Source organism: Oncorhynchus mykiss, chromosome 17 (genome assembly GCF_013265735.2).
Source record: "Oncorhynchus mykiss isolate Arlee chromosome 17, USDA_OmykA_1.1, whole genome shotgun sequence".
NCBI classification, from domain to species: Eukaryota; Metazoa; Chordata; class Actinopteri; order Salmoniformes; family Salmonidae; genus Oncorhynchus; species Oncorhynchus mykiss.
Genome location: NC_048581.1, coordinates 32,590,350 through 32,609,349, shown reverse-complemented (window position 1 = coordinate 32,609,349; position 19,000 = coordinate 32,590,350). Strand labels below are relative to the sequence as shown.

Genomic DNA, 19,000 nt, shown 5'->3' with positions numbered 1-19,000 from the left:
ATTCAAAACTGAAAAGCTGAAATGTCCTGAGTCAATAAGTATTCAATTCCTTTGTTGTGGCAAGCCTATATAAGTTCAGGAGTAAACATGCTTAACTACTCACATAATTCATTGTATGCACTCACTCAAACACAGATTCAACCACAAAGACCAATGAGGTTTTCCAATGCCTCGAAAAGAAGCAGACATTGAATGTCCCTTTGAGCATGGTGAAGTTACTACTTACACTTTGGATGGTCTATCAATACACCCAGTCGCTAAAAAGATACAGGCGTCCTTCGTAACATAGTTGCCGAAGAGGAAGGAAACCACTCAGTGATTTCACCAGGAGGCCAATGGTGACTTTAAAAAATAGTTTAATGGCTGTGATAGGAGAAAACTGAGGATGCATCAACAACATTGTAGTTCATCCACAATACTAACCTAATTGACAGAGTGAAAGAAGAAAGCCTGGAAAAAATAAAAAATAATCCAAAACATGCATCTTGTTTTCAACAAGGCACTAAAGTAAAACTGCAAAAAAATGTGGCATAGCAATCAAGTCAAATGTAATTTTATTGGTCACATACACATATTTAGCAGATGTTATTGCAGGCGTAGTGAAATGCTTGTGTTTATAGCTCCAACAGTGCAGTAATAAAAATAAAAAAAACAACAATACACACCATGCACACAAATCTAAAAGTAAAATAATAAAGAAATATAGATATTAGGACGTGCAATGTCGGAGGGGCATGGACTAAAATACAGTAGAATAGAATACAGTTTATACATATGAGATGAGTAAAGCAAAAATATGTAAATATTATTAAAGTGACTAGTGTTCCATTATTGAAGTGGCCAGTGATTTCAAGTCTATGTATATAGGGCAGCAGCCTCTAAGGTGTCCTGAATACAAAGTGTTGTGTTTGGTGCAAATCCAATACAACACATTACCGAGTACCACTCTCCATATTTTCAATTATAGTGGTGGCTGCATCATGTTATGGGTATGCTTGTAATCATTAAGGACTGGGGAGTTTTTCAGGCTAAAACAATTAATGGAATGGAGCTACGCACAGGCAAAATCCTAAAGGAAAACATGGTTCAGCCTGCTTTCCACCAGACACTGGGAGACAAATTCACCTTTCAGCAGGAAAATAACCTGAAGCACAAGGCCAAATATACACTGGAGTTGAGTACAGTACCAGGAAGACAGTGAATGTTCCTGAGTGGCCATTACAGTTTTGACTTAAATCTACTTTAAAATACTTGTCTAGCAATGATCAACAACCAATTTGACAGACCTTGAAGAATTTTGAAAATTATAATGGGCAAATGTCGCACAATCCAGGTGTGGAAAGCTCTTAGAGATTTACCCAGAAAGACTTACAGCTGTAATCATTGCCAAATGTGCTTCTGAAAAGTATTGACTCAAGATTGTGAATACTTGTGTAAATGAGATATTTCTGCATTTCATTTTCAATACATTTGCAAAAATGTCTAAAAACATTTTTTCAATTTGTCATAATGGGGTACTGTGTGTAGAGGGGTGATGTTTTTTTTGTTAACTTTTTTTTTCTCAAACTTGTCAGATCTTGGAGCGACCTGGCTTCTTTGATGAGGACTACACAGTGAACCAGTATGTGTACCTGCAAGCTGAGTTCCCAGGTCACCTTCTTGAAAAAGTAGTCCTGGTCTCCTTTCAAACCGGCTACATATTTGTACAAACGGACAAAACCATTTACACGCCAGAAAGTCAAGGTATGGCTGAGCCCACTAACCCAAAGCCTTCGAATTAGCATTGCTCAGCAATCACCTCTGCTCAGGGGCAGACTGGAAACAGAAATCGACCCTATTATTTCCAACGAACCTGACCATTTTTTAAACTTGAGGCCACCACCATGTTTTTTTTCTTGGGGCCCCAAATATTAGCCAGATAAAAAAAGCTAGTTAGACAGGCCCACTGGGCTAAAAATGGACCGGCCCATCTGTCATTTGCCTGAATTGCCAGACGGCCAGTCTACCCCTGTGATTCAGTTTGATTAATTTGGGGTCAGGTCGAAAGTCACATGAAACATTAATGGACATTTATCTTCTTTAAAAAAAATATATTTCATCTTTATTTAACCAACCAGGTAGGCTAGTTGAGAACAAGTTCTCATTTGCAACTGCGATCTGGCCAAGATAAAGCAAAGCAGTTTGACACATACAACAACACAGAGTTACACATGGAATAAACAAACATACAATCAATAATACAGTAGAAAAATCTATATACAGCATGTGCAAATTAGGTATCTAGCTAGCTGGGAGATGAACATTGGGGTGATTGTGACCCAGAGGCAAAATCGTGTTGCTCTGATTTATCCACAGATAAAAGGGTGTTACACTATATAAACCTAACATCTTAAACTGCATTCTTAGTGCATTACAGAGTCTTTGCCGTAAACTCCGGTCTAGAGCCTGTATCAGATATCATCAATGTGGAAATCATGGTAAGTTGTCCTCATAAAAAATGAAACTGCATTGAGAATGCTTCCTTAGTCATGGTTGATGCATATGGCCAGATGACAAAATAGGTATTTTCTGGCATTACTAATGTTTACTACTGTCAATCTTGAGTAGCAACAGATTCATTATCTGTGATCTGTCCATGTATTCTTTCACATATCATGTACAGTTAAAGTCGGAAGTTTACATACACCTTAGCCAAATACATTTAAACTCAGTTTTTCACAATTCCTGTAAAAATTCCCTGTCTTAGGTCAGTTAGGATCACCACTTTATTTTAAGAATGTGAAATGTCCGAATAATTGTAGAGAGAATTAATTATTTCAGCTTTTATTTCTTTCATCACATTCCCAGTGGGTCAGAAGTTTACGTACACTCAATTAGTATTTGGTAGCATTGCCTTTAAATTTTTTAACTTTGGTCAAATGTTTTGGGTAGCCTTCCACAAGCTTCCCACAATAAGTTGGGTGAATTTTGGCCCATTCCTCCTGACAGAGCTGGTGTAACTGAGTCAGGTTTATTGGCCTCCTTGCTCACAGACGCTTTTTCAGTTCTGCCAACAAATTATCTATAGGATTGAAGTCAGGGCTTTGTGATACCTTGAAGTCAGGGCCACTCCAATACCTTGACTTTGTTGTCCTTAAGCCATTTTGCCACAACTTTGGAAGTATGCTTGGGGTCAAATCCCTGAGCTGACAAGGAACATAAATCTGTCAATCTGCCCCTGAACAAGGCAGTTAACCCACTATTCCTCGGCCGTCATTAAAAAAAAAATTTGTTCTTGACTGACTTGCCTAGTAAAATAACAAAAAAATATGTCCACATAATTTTCCTACCTCATGATGATTTTCCTACCTCTATTTTGTGACGTTTTTTTATTTTTTATATTTATATTTTACCTTTACTTAACTAGGCAAGTCAGTTAAGAACAAATTCTTATTTTCAATGACGGCCTAGGAACAGTGGGTTAACTGCATTGTTCAGGGGCAGAACGACAGATATTTACCATGTCTGCTCGGGGATTCAATCTTGCAACCTTTCGGTTACTAGTACAACACTCTAACCACTAGGCTAACCAATCTAACCACTAAGTGCACCGGTCTCTCCTGCAGCAAAGCACCCCGACTACATGATGCTGCCACCCCCGTGCTTCACGGTTGGGATGGTATTCTTCGATTTGCAAGCCTCCCCCTTTTTCCTCCTAACATAACGATGATCATTATGGCCAAACAGTTCTATTTTTGTTTCATCAGACCAGAGGACATTTCTCCAAAAAGTATGATCTTTGTCCCCATGTGCAGTTGCAAACCGTAGTCTGGCTTTTTTATGGTGGTTTTGGAGCAGTGGCTTCTTCCTTGCTGAGCGGCCTTTCAGGTTAAGTCGATACAGGACTCGTTTTACTGTGGATATAACAAAGCAACGTCTGTACCTGTTTCCTCCAGCAGCTTCACAAGGTCCTTTGCTGTTGTTCTGGGAACGATTTGCACTTTTTGCAATAAAGTACGTTCATCTCTCTGTGACAGAACGTGTCTTTTTTCTGAGCTGTATGACGGCTGCATGGTCCTAAGGTGTTTATACTTGCGTACTATTGTTTGAACGTGGTACCTTCAGACATTTGGAAATTGCTCCCAAGGATGAACCAGACTTGTGGAGGTCTACAATTTCTTTCTGAGGTCTTGGCTGATTTTCTCATGATGTCAAGCAAAGAGGCACTGAGTTTGAAGGCAGGCCTTGAAATACATCCACAGGTACACCTCCAATTGACTCAAATTATGTCTACTTGCCTATCAGAAGCTTCTAAAGACATTACATAATTTTCTGGAATTTTCCAAGCTGTTTAAAGGTACAGTCAACTTAGTGTATGTAAACTTCTGACCTACTGGAATTGTGATACATTGAATTATAAGTTCAATTATCTGTAGTCTGTAAACATAGTCTGTAAAAATTACTTGAGTCATGCACAAAGTAGATGTCCTAACCGACTTGCCAAACCTATAGTTTGTTAACAAGAAATTTGTAGAGTGGTTGAAAAACCAGTTTTAATTACTCCAACCTAAGTGTATGTACATTTCCGACTGTATGTTGTTTACTCATAGAATCCTGATGGAATCACCTTAAAGCAGAACAATTACAAACCACACAATGGAATAATATCTGGACACTTCCCTATCCCAGAGATCACCAGGTTTGTTTTTGTTATTCAATCATCGTAACACACTTATCAGGAAAACTTTTGCCTGTGAACTCTTCTGCTCTCATTCTCTCTTAATATAGAAATGGAAACTGGAAAGTGGTCTCCAACTTCAAGAATAACCCACATAAGAACTTCACTGCAGATTTTGAGGTGAAAGAATATGGTAAGAAGGGTTTTCATTTGGGCAGCCGTTTATTAAAGGACAATTCCGCCACTTTCAACCTCATATTCATTATCTCCGGAACCATAGTGTACCAGTCTACTACATATGTGAAAATGGCACATTTCTATAATCTGTGGTTAACAAAACAAGATGTTTTAATCTCTAATGATGCCATTATGTAGAACATTTTAGTTTCTATATTTTTTCAATAAAATCTAGAAATGTACCATTTTCAATGAAAAAAAAAGTGGTGGTGGAATTGTGTGGACAAGTGTCTTTTATACAGGTAACGAGTTGAAACAGGTGCAGTTAATATAGGTACTGAGTGGAGAACAGGAGGGCTTCTTAAAGAAAACCTAACAGGTCTGTTGAGAGCCGGAATTCTTATTGGTTGGTAGGTGATCAAATACATATGTCATGCAATAAAATGCAAATTAATTACTTAAAAATTATACAATGTGATTTTCCGGATTTTTGTTTTAGATTCCGTCTCACAAAGTTGAAGTGTACCTATGATAAAAATTACAGACCTCTACATGCTTTGTAAGTAGGAAAACCTGCAAAATCGGCTGTGTATCAAGTACTTGTTCTCCCCACTGTACCTGCTGGAGCGCGTGCTAAAGGTGGGTGTTGTTATTGTGACCAGTGAGCTTAGATAAGGTGGAGCTTTACCAGCAAAGACTTATAGATGACCTGGAGCCAGACGAATATGTAGCGAGGGCCACCCGACGAGAGCATACAGGTCACAGTGGTGGGTGGTATATGGGGCTTTGGTGACAAAACAGATGGCACTGTGATAGACTGCATCCAGTTTGCTGATTAGAGTGTTGGAGGCTATTCTTTAAAAGACCTCGCCGAAGTTGAGGATCTGTAGGATAGTCAGTTTTACGAGGGTATGTTTGGCAGCGTGAGTGAAGGAGGCTTTGTTGCGAAATAGGAAGCAGATTCTAGATTTAATTTTGGATAGGAGATGCTTAATGTGAGTCTGGAAGGAGAGTTTACAGTCTAGCCAGACACCTAGGTATTGTAGTTGGCCACATATTCTAAGCCAGAACCGTCCAGAGTAGTGATGCTAGTCGGGCGGGCAGGTGCGGGCAGCGATCGGTTGAAAAGCATGCATTTAGTTTTACTAGCGTTTAAGAGCAGTTGGAGGCCACGGAAGTGGAGTGTTGTATGGCATTGAAGCTCGTTTGGAGGTTTGTTATTAACACAGTGTCCAAAGAAGGGCCAGATGTATACAGAATGGTGTCGTCTGCGTAGAGGTGGATCAAGGAATCACTTGCAGCAACAGCGACGTCGTTGATTTATAGAGAGAAAAGAGTCGGCCCGAGAATTGAACCCTGTGGTTTAGTACCTTGAGTGTGGCTGAGGTGCATCCGTGAACAGCTCAGAAACCGGATTGCACAGCGGAGAAAGTACGGTGGGATTCGAAATGATCAGTAATTTGTTGGTTAACTTGACTTTCGAAGACTTTAGAAAGGCAGGGCAGGATGGATATAGGTCTGTAACAGTTTTGGTCTAGTGTCACCCCCTTTGAAGAGGGGGATGACTGAGGCAGCTTTCCAATCTTTAGGAATCTCGGACGATACGAAAGAGAGGTTGAACAGACAAAAAATAAATGTATCAGTCGCTAATCTATGGATTTCACATGACTGGGAATGCAGATATGAATCTGTTGGTCACAGATACCTTAAAAAAGGTAGGGGTGTGGATTAGAAAATCGGTCAGTGTCTGGTGTGACCAACATTTGCCTCATGCAAATAGAGTTGATCAGGCTGTTGATTGTGACCTGTGGATTGTTGTCCCACTCCTCTTCAATGGCTATGCGAAGTACCTGGATATTGGCGGGAACTAGAACACGATGTCATACACGTCGATCCAAAGCATTCCAAACGTGCTCAATGGGTGACATGTCTGGGGAGTATGCAGGCCATGGAAGAACTGGCACATTTTCATCTTCCAGGAATTGTGTAAAGACACTTGTGACATGGGGCCGTGCATTATCATGCTGAAACATGAGCTGATGGCGGCGGATGAATGGCACAACAATGGGCCTCAGGATCTCGTCACGGTATCTCTGTGCGTTTAAATTGCCATCGCTAAGATGCAATTGCGTTCGTTGTCCGTAGCTTATGTCTGCCCATACCATAACCCCACCGCCAACATGGGGCACTTTGTTCACAACGTTGACATCAGCATTCCGCTCGCCCACGTGACGCCATACACGCTGTCTGCCATCTACCCAGTACAGTTGAATCGAGCATTTGCCCACTGAAGTCGGTTATGACGCCGAACTGCAATCAGGTTAGTACCCTGGTGAGGATTAGAACGCAGATGATTTTCCCTGAGACGGTTTCTAACAGTTTGTGCAGAAATTCTTCAGAAAACCCCCAGTTTCATCTCTCATTCTTACAGTGCAACGCTCCCTCAAAACTTGAGACATCTGTGACATCTGTGCACATTTTAGAGTTACCTTTTATTGTCCCCAATACAAGCTTCTTGATGTGCCACACCTGTCAGTTGGATGCATTATCTTGGCAAAGGAGAAAAATACTCACTAACAGGGATGTAAACACATTTTTGCACCAATTTTTTGAGAAGTACCCTCTGTGTGTTTACAAAATGTTGAGGATCTTTTAGTTCAGCTCATGAAACATGAAACCAACACTTTACATGTTGCATTTATATTTTTGTTTACTATATGAATTCTTCCTATCTAGTTCTACCCAGCTTTGAAGTCATATTGAAAGTGAGCAAGTCCTTCTTCCACGTTGATGATGTTGAGCTATCGGTCAACATTGATGCCAGGTTGGAGCTATTGTAGAATGTAAAATATATCTATTGTTGTTATTTCCATGGTAACTAGTAACTAGAATTTCTACTTAACATATCACCTAATTTACACCCCCCCCCCCCCCCCCCCCCCCTCTGTATGGTTTGGGTCTGAAGGTACCTGTTTGGGGAGCCTGTGACAGGATTTGGTTTTGTGGTGTTCGGGGTGATCCAAGGAGATGGCAGGACGAGTTTTCCCAGCTCTCTCCAGAGAGTGGAGGTTTGTGCATGTAATATGGGAGGGAGTTTATTTGGATAATTCGGTACACATACAGGTATTCACAAACATTCACCATTGATGAGCTCTATAGCTATAATATCACAAGAAGTCTGACAGACAGACATCGTTTCTTTGTTTCTTGCGAATGCAGCTTATTAAAGGAGTGGGCAAAGCGGTTCTGAAGAGACAGCACATTAAAGAACCTTTTCCAGACATCAATAACCTTTTGCAGAAATCCCTCTACATATCAGTCAATGTGTTAACAGACACAGGTAAGTAGAGTGTGTGTGGTACGTGCATACTTTTGCATCTCATGAAGTGTGCGTTTGTGTACAATCTCAAAACAGGGAAGGTGTTGGTTTTATCCCTCAGGGAGTGAGATGGTGAAAGCAGAGAAAAAGGGAATCTTCATAGTCAAGTCACCGTATAGCATTCACTTCAAGAAGACCCCACTATACTTCAAACCAGGAATGCCATATGACATCTCGGTACATTTAAGAGCATTCAATCACTGTGTTCTACATGAACTCAATTACAATGCTATTCCAAAGTGTTGCCTAGTTATTTTAACCATGGAAACCTACCAAGTAACTGTGGTCAAAGGGGTAGGATGGTATATTGGGCTTGCACTGTCTTTCCCACCTATTGGTCTAATTGTACCACTTTCAATTTGTACCATTAGGTGTATGTGACCAATCCAGATGATTCTCCAGCCAAAGATATTGATGTGGAGGCTTCACACAAACACCAACAAGTGCAGGGGAAGACACATGAAAATGGTATTGCCAAAATGACAATTAACACGGATGTGGGCACTGCTGAGCTGCCTATCACGGCAAGTTCAAAACCCAAACTTGTTTTTTAATTGTGTCAAGAACAGTGTTGACACCTTGTAGTCATTCATTTTGTTGCTCTATTTCAACACAGGTGAAGACCAATGTCAATGGACTTAGAGATGACAGGCAGGGCACACAGATGATGACTGCCAAGCCCTATAAATCAAAAGACAACTCACAGAACTACATTCACATAAACATCCATTCTGCAGAGGTCAAAATCGGAGAGCGACTCAAAGTAGACCTAAGCCTCGGCAGCAGTCCTGCGGCCCAGCATTCCAAACATGAGATAACCTATCTGGTGTGTACCAGTCAACTTTAATCACTTAGACTTGTGCATTTGGCCAAGCTGTGGTGCTATGGTTGGCAACATTACAGGGTAAAAATGCTGCATGGTGTGTATCGTGTGGTATGTAAAAAAATATATATATATATATATAAAATATACACTACCGTTCAAATGTTTGGGGTCACTTAGAAATGTCCTTGTTTTTGAAAGAAAAGCACATTTTTTGTCCATTAAAATAACATCAAATTGATCGAAAATACAGTGTAGACATTGTTAATGTTTTTAAACCAACTTTATTTGTATAAGTTGATGGAAATGCCTGATCGTTAATGGAATATCTACATAGGCATACAGTGGCCCATTATCAGCAACCATCACTCCTGTCTTCCATTGGCACATTGTGTTAACTAATCCAAGTTAATAATTTCAAAAGGCCAATTGCTCATTCGAAAACCCTTTTGCAATTATGTTATCACAGCTGAAAACTGTTGTTCTGATTAAAGAAGCAATAAAACTGTCCTTCAGACTAGTTGAGCATCTGGAGCATCAGCATTTGTGGGTTTGATTACAGGCTCAAACTGGCCAGAAACAAAGATCTTTCTTCTGAAACTCATCAGTCTATTGTTCTGAGAAATTAAGGCTATTCCATGCGAGAAATTGCCAAGAAACTGAAGATCTTGTGCAATTCTGTGTACAACTCCCTTCACAGAACAGTGCAAACTGGCTCTAACCAGAATAAAAAGAGGAGTGGGAGGCCCCGGTGCACAACTGAGCAAGAGGACAAGTACATTAGAGTGTCTAGTTTGAGAAACAGACGCCTCACAAGTCCTCAACTGGCAGCTTCAATAAATAGTACCCGCAAAACACCCGTCTCAACGTCAACAGTGAAGAGGCGACTCCAGGGTGCTGGCCTTCTTGGCCAATAAAAATAAAATATTAAGATGGGCAAAATAACACAGACACTGGATAGAGGAACTCTGCCTAGAAGGCCAGCATCCCGGAGTCGCCTCTTCACTGTTGACGTTGAGACTGGTATTTTGCAGATAGTATTTATTGAAGCTGCCAGTTGAGGACTTGTGAGGCGTCTGTTTCTCAAACTAGACACTCTAATGTACTTGTCCTCTTGCTCAGTTGTGCACCAAGGCCTCCCACTCTGTTCCTTACTTAAACCGGGAACTCTCTGACTCCACCCATCACGGGCTGGCACTCTTTTCCAGTTAATGCCAGTTTGTCCCCCCCCTTAGAGATGAATACTGACAAGTCTCTGTGTTCACAGATCTTGAGCAAAGGACAGCTCATTTCCTCCCAAAGGTTAGAGTGGAGGAAGGGACAAGGACTGGTGAATACACATTATCTGACGGTGAACAAGGATATGATCCCCTCCTTCCGGATTGTGGCATATTACCACGTGGGCCAGAAAGAGGTTGTGTCTGACTCTGTGTGGGTCGACGTCAAGGATACGTGCATGGGATCGGTAAGAATGTTGCCTCGCAGTACAGAACCCATCGTCTAGTGGTTACACTCGGCTCTAGTCACATCTACCACTCTCCACCGGAGAGTGTCCAACCTTTCTACTGTTATACACATTTGCCCATCTCCCCCTCTTAAAACAGTTGCCTTGCTGTGTTAGTATTTCTATGTGAGGTATTGCATTCAAGACTCCTCAAACATTACCTCCGTCTGTGTCCCACAGCTAAAAGTGGATGCTGTCAGTCCCCGTGCTAGTTATGCACCTGGGGCAGAAGTCACCCTGTCTGTCATTGGTGATTCAGAGGCCAGGGTGGGACTTGTGGCTGTGGATAATGGGGTCTACGTCTTGAATGACAAAAACCGACTTACTCAGACGAAGGTGAAGAACTGCAGACTGAACATACCCCATTTCTGACACCTAATTAATAAGACTCTGAGTCTTCTCATCTAAATAGTCCATAATTGTTTATTTATTGATGTTAGTCCATACCTACAGTGGGGTCCGGAAATGATTGACATGCTTGAAAAAGATGCGCAATAATGACTGTATAAAAGAAATACTGAGTTATATTGCATGTCCCCAAAAAAGTGGGAAATTATATTATTTTATACTAATACAATTGCTCAGAGAAAGCGGTTTTGTTTAACAACTAATAAAAATAAAGTAGGGTTAAAAAATATTGACACCCCTAAAGATTCTGATAAATAAAGTAGTCAAAAGTTGAGTATTTGGTCCCATATTCCTAGCACGCAATGACTACATAAAGCTTGTGACTCTACACACTTGTTGGATGCATTTGTGTTTCAGATAATTTTGTGCCCAATAGAAATTAATGGTAAATAGTGTATTTTGTCCTTTTAGAATAAAATATGTTTTTAAACACTTCTACATTAATGTGGATGCCAACATGATTACGGACAGTCCTGAATGAATCGTGAATAATGATGATGAGAGGGTCCAAGATGACACCCCCCAAGACATGCTCACCTCCCCTGTCATTGGAACTGCAAATGCAAGCTTGATGTAGTCATTGTCTACTAGCAATATGCGACCAAATGCAAAAAATGTTGACAACTTTATTTATAAGACTCTTTAGGGGTGTCTGTCATTTTGACACCTACCCATTTTTAGAATAAATAAATAAATTACTTCTTTCTCAGAGAAATGTATTAGCAAAAAATAATATAATTTCCCAATTTTGGAGCGTACAATAGATGAGTTATTATTTTATACAGTCATTGTTGCAAATCTTTATCAATGGTGTCACAAATTTCAGACCCCACGGAATGTAATTTCATGTCGGTATAAAAAAAGTGACGTGTTTTTAAAAAAAAACAATGTGGGTACAGTGCATTCGGAAGACATTCAGACCCCTTTACTTTTTCCACATTTTGCTACGTTACAGCCTTATTCTAAAATGGATTAAATTGTTTTTCCCCCTCCTCAATCTACACACAATACCCTACAATGACAAAGCAAAAACACATTTTTAGAATTTTTGGCATATTTATATACAAAAAAATAATATATCACATGTAAATAAGTATTCAGACCCTTTACTCTGTGCTTTGTTGAAGCACCTTTGGCAGCGATTACAGGCTTGAGTCTTGATGGGTATGGCACTATAAGCTTGGCACACCTATATTTGGGGAGTTTCTCCCATTCTCCTCTGCAGATCCTTTCAAGCTCTGTAAGGTTGGATAGGGAGAGTCGCTGCACAGCTATTTTCAGGTCTCTCCAGAGATTTTAGATCGGGTTCAAGTCCGGGCTCTGGCTGGGCCGCTCAAGGACATTCAGAGACTTGTCCTGAAGCCACTACTGCGTTGTCTTGGCTGTGTGCTTAGGGTCGTTGTCCTGTTGGAAGGTGAACCTTCACCCCAGTCTGAGGTCCTGAGCGCACTGGAGCAGGTTTTCATCAAGGGTCTCTTTGTAGTTTGCTCCGTTAATCTTTCCCTTGATCCTGACTAGTCTCCCAGTCCCTGCCGCTGAAAAACATCCCCACAGCATGATGCTGCCACCACCATGCTTCACCGTAGGGATGGTGCCAGCTTTCCTCCAGACGTGATGAATGGCATTCAGGTCAAAGGGTTCAATCTTGGTTTCATCAGACCAGAGACTCTTGTTTCTCATGGTATGAGAGTCTTTTAGGTGACTTTTAGTAAACTCCAAGCGGGCTGTCATGTGCCTTTTACTGAGGAGTGGCTTCCATCTGTCTACTCTACCATAAAGGTCTGCTTGGTGGAGTGCTGCAGAGATGGTTGTCCTTCTGGAAGGTTCTCCCATCTCCAAAGAGAAATTCTGGAGCTCTGTAAATGACCATTGGGTTCTTGGTCTTCTCCCGGACCAAGGCCCTTCTCCCCCAATTGCTCAGTTAGGCTGGGCGGCCAGCTCCATGATGGTGGTTCTAAACTTCTTCCATTTAAGAATGATGGAAGCCACTGTGTTCTTGGGGACCTTCAATGATGCAGACATTTTTTGGTACCCTTCCCCAGATCTGTGCCTCAACACAATCCTGTCTCGAAGCTCTACGGACAATTCCTTCGAACTCACGGCTTGGTATTTGCTCTGACATGCACTGTCAACTATGGAATATTATGTAGACAGTTGTGTCCCTTTCCAAATCATGTTCAACATCTCAACATCTCATGTTCTCAACATCTCAAGAATCAGCAATGGAAACAGGATGCACCTCAATTTCGAGTCTCATAGCAAAGGGTCTGAATAGTTACAGAAGTTTACATACACTTAGGTTGGAGTCATTGAAACTCGTTTTTCAAACACTCCACAAATTTCTTGTTAACAAACTATGGTTTTGGCAAGTCGGTTAGGACATCTACTTTGTGCATGACACAAGTAATTTTTCCAACAATTGTTTACAGACAGATTATTTCACTTATAATTCAATGTATCACATTTCCAATGGGTCAGAAGTTTACATACATTAAGTTGACTGTGCCTTTAAACAGCTTGGAAATTTCCGGAAAATTATGTCATAGCTTTAGAAGCTTCTGATAGGCTAATTGACATGATTTTAGTCAATTGGAGGTGTACCTGTGGATGTATTTCAAGGCCTGACTTCAAACTCAGTGCCTCTTTGCTTGACATCATGGAAAAATCAAAAGAAATCAGCCAAGACCTCAGAAAAAAATTGTAGACCTCCACAAGTCTGATTCATCCTTGGGAGCAATTTCCAAACGCCTGCAGGTACCACGTTCATTTGTACAAAAAATAGTACGCAAGTATAAACACCATGGGACCACGCAGCCGTCAGACCGCTCAGGAAGGAGATGTGTTCTGTCTCCTAGAGAAGAACGTACTTTGGTGAGAAAAGTTCAAATCAATCCAAGAACAACAGCAAAGGACCGTGTGAAGATGCTGGAGGAAACAGGTACAAAAGTATCTATATCCACAGTAAAACGAATCCTATATCGACTTAACCTGAAAGAACGCTCAGCAAGGAAGAAGCCACTGCTCGAAAACCGCCATAAAAAAAGACAGATTACGGTTTGCAACTGCACATGGGGACAAAGATCGTACTATTTGGAGAAATTACCTCTGGTCTGATGAAACAAAAATAGAACTCTTTGGCCATAATGACCATCGTTATGTTTGGAGAAAAAAGGGTGAGGCTTGCAAGCCAAAGAACACCATCCCAACGGTGAAGCACGGAGATGGCAGCATCATGTTGTGAGGGTACTTTGCTGCAGGAGGGACTGGTGCACTTCACAAAATGGATGGCATCATGAGGGAGGAAAATTGTGGCTATATTGAAGCAACAACTCAAGACATCAGTCAGGAAGTTAAAGCTTGGTCGCAAATGGGACTTCCAAATGGACAATGACCCCAAGCATACTTCCAAAGTTGTGGCAAAATGGCAACAAAAGGACAACAAAGTCGAGGTATTGGAGGGCCATCACAAAGCACTGACCTCAATCCTATAGAAGATTTGTGGCCAGGACTGAAAAAGCGTGTGCAAGCAAGGAGGCCTACAAACCTGACTCCGTTACACCAACTGTCAGGAGGGATGGGCCAAAATTCCCCCAACTTATTGTGGGAAGCTTGTGGAAGGCTACCCAGAACATTTGACCCAAGATAAACAATTTAAAGGCAATGCTACCAAATACTAATTGAGAGTACGTAAACTTCTGACTCACTGGGAATGTGATGAAAGAAATAAAAGCTGAAATAAATCAATCACTCTCTCTACTATTATTTTGACATTTCACATTCTTAAAATAAAGTGGTGATCCTAACTGACCTTAAACAGAGAATTTTTACTAGGATTAAATGTCAGGAATTGTGAAAAACTGAGTTGAAATGTATTTGGCTAAGGTGTATGTAAACTTCCGACTTCAACTGTATGTAAATAAGTTATTTTATTTTTATACATTCGCAAAAAAAAGATGTTGTGAGTAGATTGATGAGGATTTTTAAAAATTATCCTATTTAGGATTAAAACGTAACATAATGTAATAAAATGTGGGAAAAGGAATTGGGCCAGAATACTTTCCGAATGCACTGTATTTAACAAAATTCTGCTCAAATGAATTTACGAGGGAATTCAACTAGGAGAATCTTCAAATAGAAACATATTGCTAAATGGGTTTTTGATAGATGCAACATTTCCGTTTGTTCTATGTCCTCTTTGACTGAAATAATTAGGCCCAAACAGAAGATTGCGCCCTACTTGCCCACCAACACTTGGGAATGTATTCGGACTTAGGTGATTTGTGTGTATGTGTGTTTTGGTTTTACTATCCTTGTGCTGACCAGAAGCAGACCAGAAGTCCTCACAAGGATAGTAAAATAGGAATGTTTGGACAAGTGTGGACATTTCGCCGGTCGCCACAAGGAAAATGGCTATTTTAGGCTTAGGGGTTAGGGTTAGAATTAGGGTTAGAATTAGGGTTAGAGGTTTAGGTTTAGGGTTAAGTGCACGGTTGGGTTCGGGAAAATAGGATTATGAAATCAAATCAATTGTTTTGTCCCCACAAGAATAGGTAAATGTGTGTGTGTGTGTGTGTGTGTGTGTGTACATGGCATTGGTATGTGCATGAATCCATCCTTAGATCTGGGACATGATAGAGAAACATGACACAGGCTGCACTGCAGGGAGTGGAATGGACAGTATGGGGGTTTTCTACGACGCTGGGCTGGTGTTTGCATCCAGCGGTGCAGGGCACACCCGTGAGAGGACAGGTATGTGAAACCCAACTATAAGGCCTCTATATAAAAGCTGAAATACACATTCAGGCCTGCCTAGTCTTGCGTGGCCAGCCTTCCAAATTCCTATCTCGTTCACTTGATTATTGGAAGACAGACGAACTTCACAGTTGGATTTTTAGTTTGAATGGGAACGGTCGGAGTCAATTGCATTCAGCACTCGGATTTGATAGCCTTAGTAGAGGCAATTTTTCATTTTTTGTTTGTTTTGTCCGGGTCTCTGTTTTAGGAGCCTATGAGGCATTTGTTTTGTATCTTATGCACGCTAGCTTGCTGCAAGTCAGAGGTATTTTTTTTCACTCAATATCGCTTTGGAACTGCACCCATTCAAAATACTTTATTGGTTTGATAGAGGCAATGTGTCACTACCCACTGGGCACAAACTGGTTGAATCAACGTTGTTTCAACATCATTTGTCAACATATTGTGACATCGAATCTATGTGGGAAATAAATTGGATTTGTCAAACTTTTGGAAAAAGGGAAGGGAACTGGGAAAAAGGGAAGGGAACTGTTGTTTTGAGGGTGAAATTTCAACCACAGGATTATGTCATCGTGGTAACCAAATTGCATCATAGACAAACCTTTGTACCTTTAAAACAATGTCAGATCTTCAACGTTATATCCAGTATCAGAAAAAAACTATAGGCTGGGCAGGACCTCCAACTGGAGACTTGATCTATCAACAGCTGCCTTTTGTTCTCCCATCTAGGCTTTTAACCAAGCACTGCTTAGCTAGAAAAATCTCCACTTAAAACTAAATAGATTCACTGTTGCTATTGATATCAGGTATGAAGGTAAGACCCAGATGCAGACCACGTCAAATAAACAATAGTTTAATATTCCAACAGGGGCAGGCAATAGACAGGTCAAGGCAGGCAGGGGTTAGTCAACCAGAGGTGGGGCAACGGAACTGGGCGGCAGGCAGGCTCAGGGTAAGGCAGAGGTCGGCAATCCAGAGGGGGGCAAATGTATAGGTCGGTAGGTAGGCTCAGGGTCAGGCAGAGTGGTCAGGGCTCAGAGTCAGGACAGGCAAGGGTCAAAACTAGGAGTGCGAGAAAAGCGAGACTGGAAAAAGCAGGAGCTGAGACACAAAACGCTGGTTGAATTGAACCAACAAGACGAACTGGCAACAGACAAACAGAGAACACAGGTATAAATACATATATTGGGAAAGATGAGCGACACCTGGAGGGGGATGGAGACAATAAACCTCCTAGTCAACCAGGCACTGGAATACCCTGCCCTGAGGTCAAACCTTCAGGAGACGCCTCACCATGTAAGTCGGTTGGCCATCGATAAGACTGGGCCTGGAAATGGGAGACAAAGGGCTGTGAGACATGGGTTTGTCTCTGGACACGTGAAAGGTGGAATGTATATATGAAGGTTACGGGGCAACAGAAGATGAACAGCAGAGGGGCTCATGATCTTGGAGATGGGGAACGGGCCGATATTCCAGGGGGGAGAGTTTGCAGAATTCCACCCAGAGGGGCAGATCCCGGGTGGATAGCCATACCTTCTACCCGAGACAATACCGGGGAGCCGGGATCCGATGGGGATCCGCTTGTCATTGATACCTGGAGGTGGTCTTGAGGAGGGCCGACCGAGCTCTCCTCCAAGGACGATGACAGCAGCGGAAAAACATCTGGGCAGAAGGTGTGCCGACCTCATGGAAGAGCAGGGGCTGATACCGCAGGGAACAATAAAACTGTGATAGGCCCGTGGCAGAGCAGGGAAGGGTGTTGCGGGCGTATTCCACCCACACCAGCTGCTGGCTCCAGGTGGTGAGGTTGGCGGAGACCAGGCAGCGCAGGGTGGTCTCGAGGTCCTGGTTGGCTCGCTCCGACTGACCGTTCGACTGGGGATGGAAGCCGGAGGACAGGCAGGCCAATGACCCAATGAGGGTGCAGAATGACTTCGAACTAATTCCAATGGGTTGGTTTAACAGAGCAAATTAAATGTGACCATACTTTATCACTCATTGTGCGTAGATTGCATTCGGAAAGTATTCAGACCCCTTGACTTTTTCCACATGTTGTTACGTTACAGCCTTATTCTAAAATGTATCCTCATCAATCTACACACACTACCCCGTAATGACAAAGCGAAAACAGGTGTTTAGAAATGTTTGCAAATTAATAAAAAAATACAATTTAAAATACCTTATTACATAACTATTAAGAACCTTTGCTATGAGACCTGAAATGTATCTCAGGTGCATCCTGTTTCCTTTGATCATCCTTGAGATGTTTCTTCAACTTGATTGGAATCTACCTGTTGTAAGTGTAATTGATTGAACATGATTTGGAATGGCACACACCTGTCCACAGTTGAAGTCGGAAGTTTACATACACCTTAGCCAAATACATTTTAACACAGTTTTTCACAATTCCTGACATTTAATCCTAGTAAAAATGTCCTGTTTTAGGTCAGTTAGGATCACCACTTTATTTTAAGAATGTGAAATGTCAGAATAATAGTAGAGAGAAGGATTTATTTCAGCTTTTATTCTTTCATCACATTCCCAGTGGGTCAGAAGTTTACAGTGACACAATTAGTATTTGGTAGAATTGCCTTTAAATTGTTTAACTTGGATCAAATGTTTCCCACAATAAGTTGGGTGAATTTTGGCCCATTCCTCCTGACAGAGCTGGTGTAACTGAGTCAGGTTTGTAGGCCTCCTTGCCCGCTCACGCTTTTTCAGTTCTGCCCACAAATGTTCTATAGGATTGAGGTCAGGGCTTTGTGATGGCCACTCCAATACCTTGACTTTGTTGTCCTTAAGCCATTTTGCCACAACTTTGGAAGTATGCTTGGGGTCATTGTCCATTTGGTAGACCCATTTGCGACCAAGCTTTAACTTCCTGACTGATGTCTTGAGATGTTGCTTCAATATTTCCACATAATTATTTTTTCTCATGATGCCATCTACTTTGTGAAGTGCACCAGTTCCTCCTGTAGCAAAGCAACCCCACAACATGATGCTGCCACCCCTGTGTTTCACGGTTGGGATGGTGTTCTTCAAACAGATCTACAGTGCCTTGCGAAAGTATTCGGCCCCCTTGAACTTTGCGACCTTTTGCCACATTTCAGGCTTCAAACATAAAGATATAAAAATGTATTTTTTTGTGAAGAATCAACAACAAGTGGGACACAATCATGAAGTGGAACGACATTTATTGGATATTTCAAACTTTTTTAACAAATCAAAAACTGAAAAATTGGGCGTGCAAAATTATTCAGCCCCCTTAAGTTAATACTTTGTAGCGCCACCTTTTGC

The 19,000-nt window shown here is 41.4% G+C and overlaps 1 protein-coding gene across 2 annotated transcripts in view; it reads left to right on the top strand.

The window, feature by feature from the left end:
- The window catches only part of c3-3 (complement component C3-3), a 56,289-nt gene that overhangs the window by 9,114 nt on the left and 28,175 nt on the right, over window positions 1–19,000 (top strand). For both annotated transcript variants that reach the window (XR_005036956.1, XM_021568201.2), the window contains exons 3-15: window positions 1,575–1,743; window positions 2,407–2,477; window positions 4,590–4,678; window positions 4,768–4,850; window positions 7,571–7,658; window positions 7,800–7,902; window positions 8,054–8,174; window positions 8,275–8,390; window positions 8,585–8,737; window positions 8,830–9,039; window positions 10,304–10,501; window positions 10,721–10,876; window positions 15,568–15,697. Coding sequence is in view for 1 of the 2 variants with exons in the window: in XM_021568201.2 (XP_021423876.2) it covers window positions 1,575–1,743; window positions 2,407–2,477; window positions 4,590–4,678; window positions 4,768–4,850; window positions 7,571–7,658; window positions 7,800–7,902; window positions 8,054–8,174; window positions 8,275–8,390; window positions 8,585–8,737; window positions 8,830–9,039; window positions 10,304–10,501; window positions 10,721–10,876; window positions 15,568–15,697 (1,687 nt within the window). In the remaining variant the exon portion in view is untranslated. The remainder of the gene's footprint in view (window positions 1–1,574; window positions 1,744–2,406; window positions 2,478–4,589; window positions 4,679–4,767; window positions 4,851–7,570; window positions 7,659–7,799; window positions 7,903–8,053; window positions 8,175–8,274; window positions 8,391–8,584; window positions 8,738–8,829; window positions 9,040–10,303; window positions 10,502–10,720; window positions 10,877–15,567; window positions 15,698–19,000) is intronic.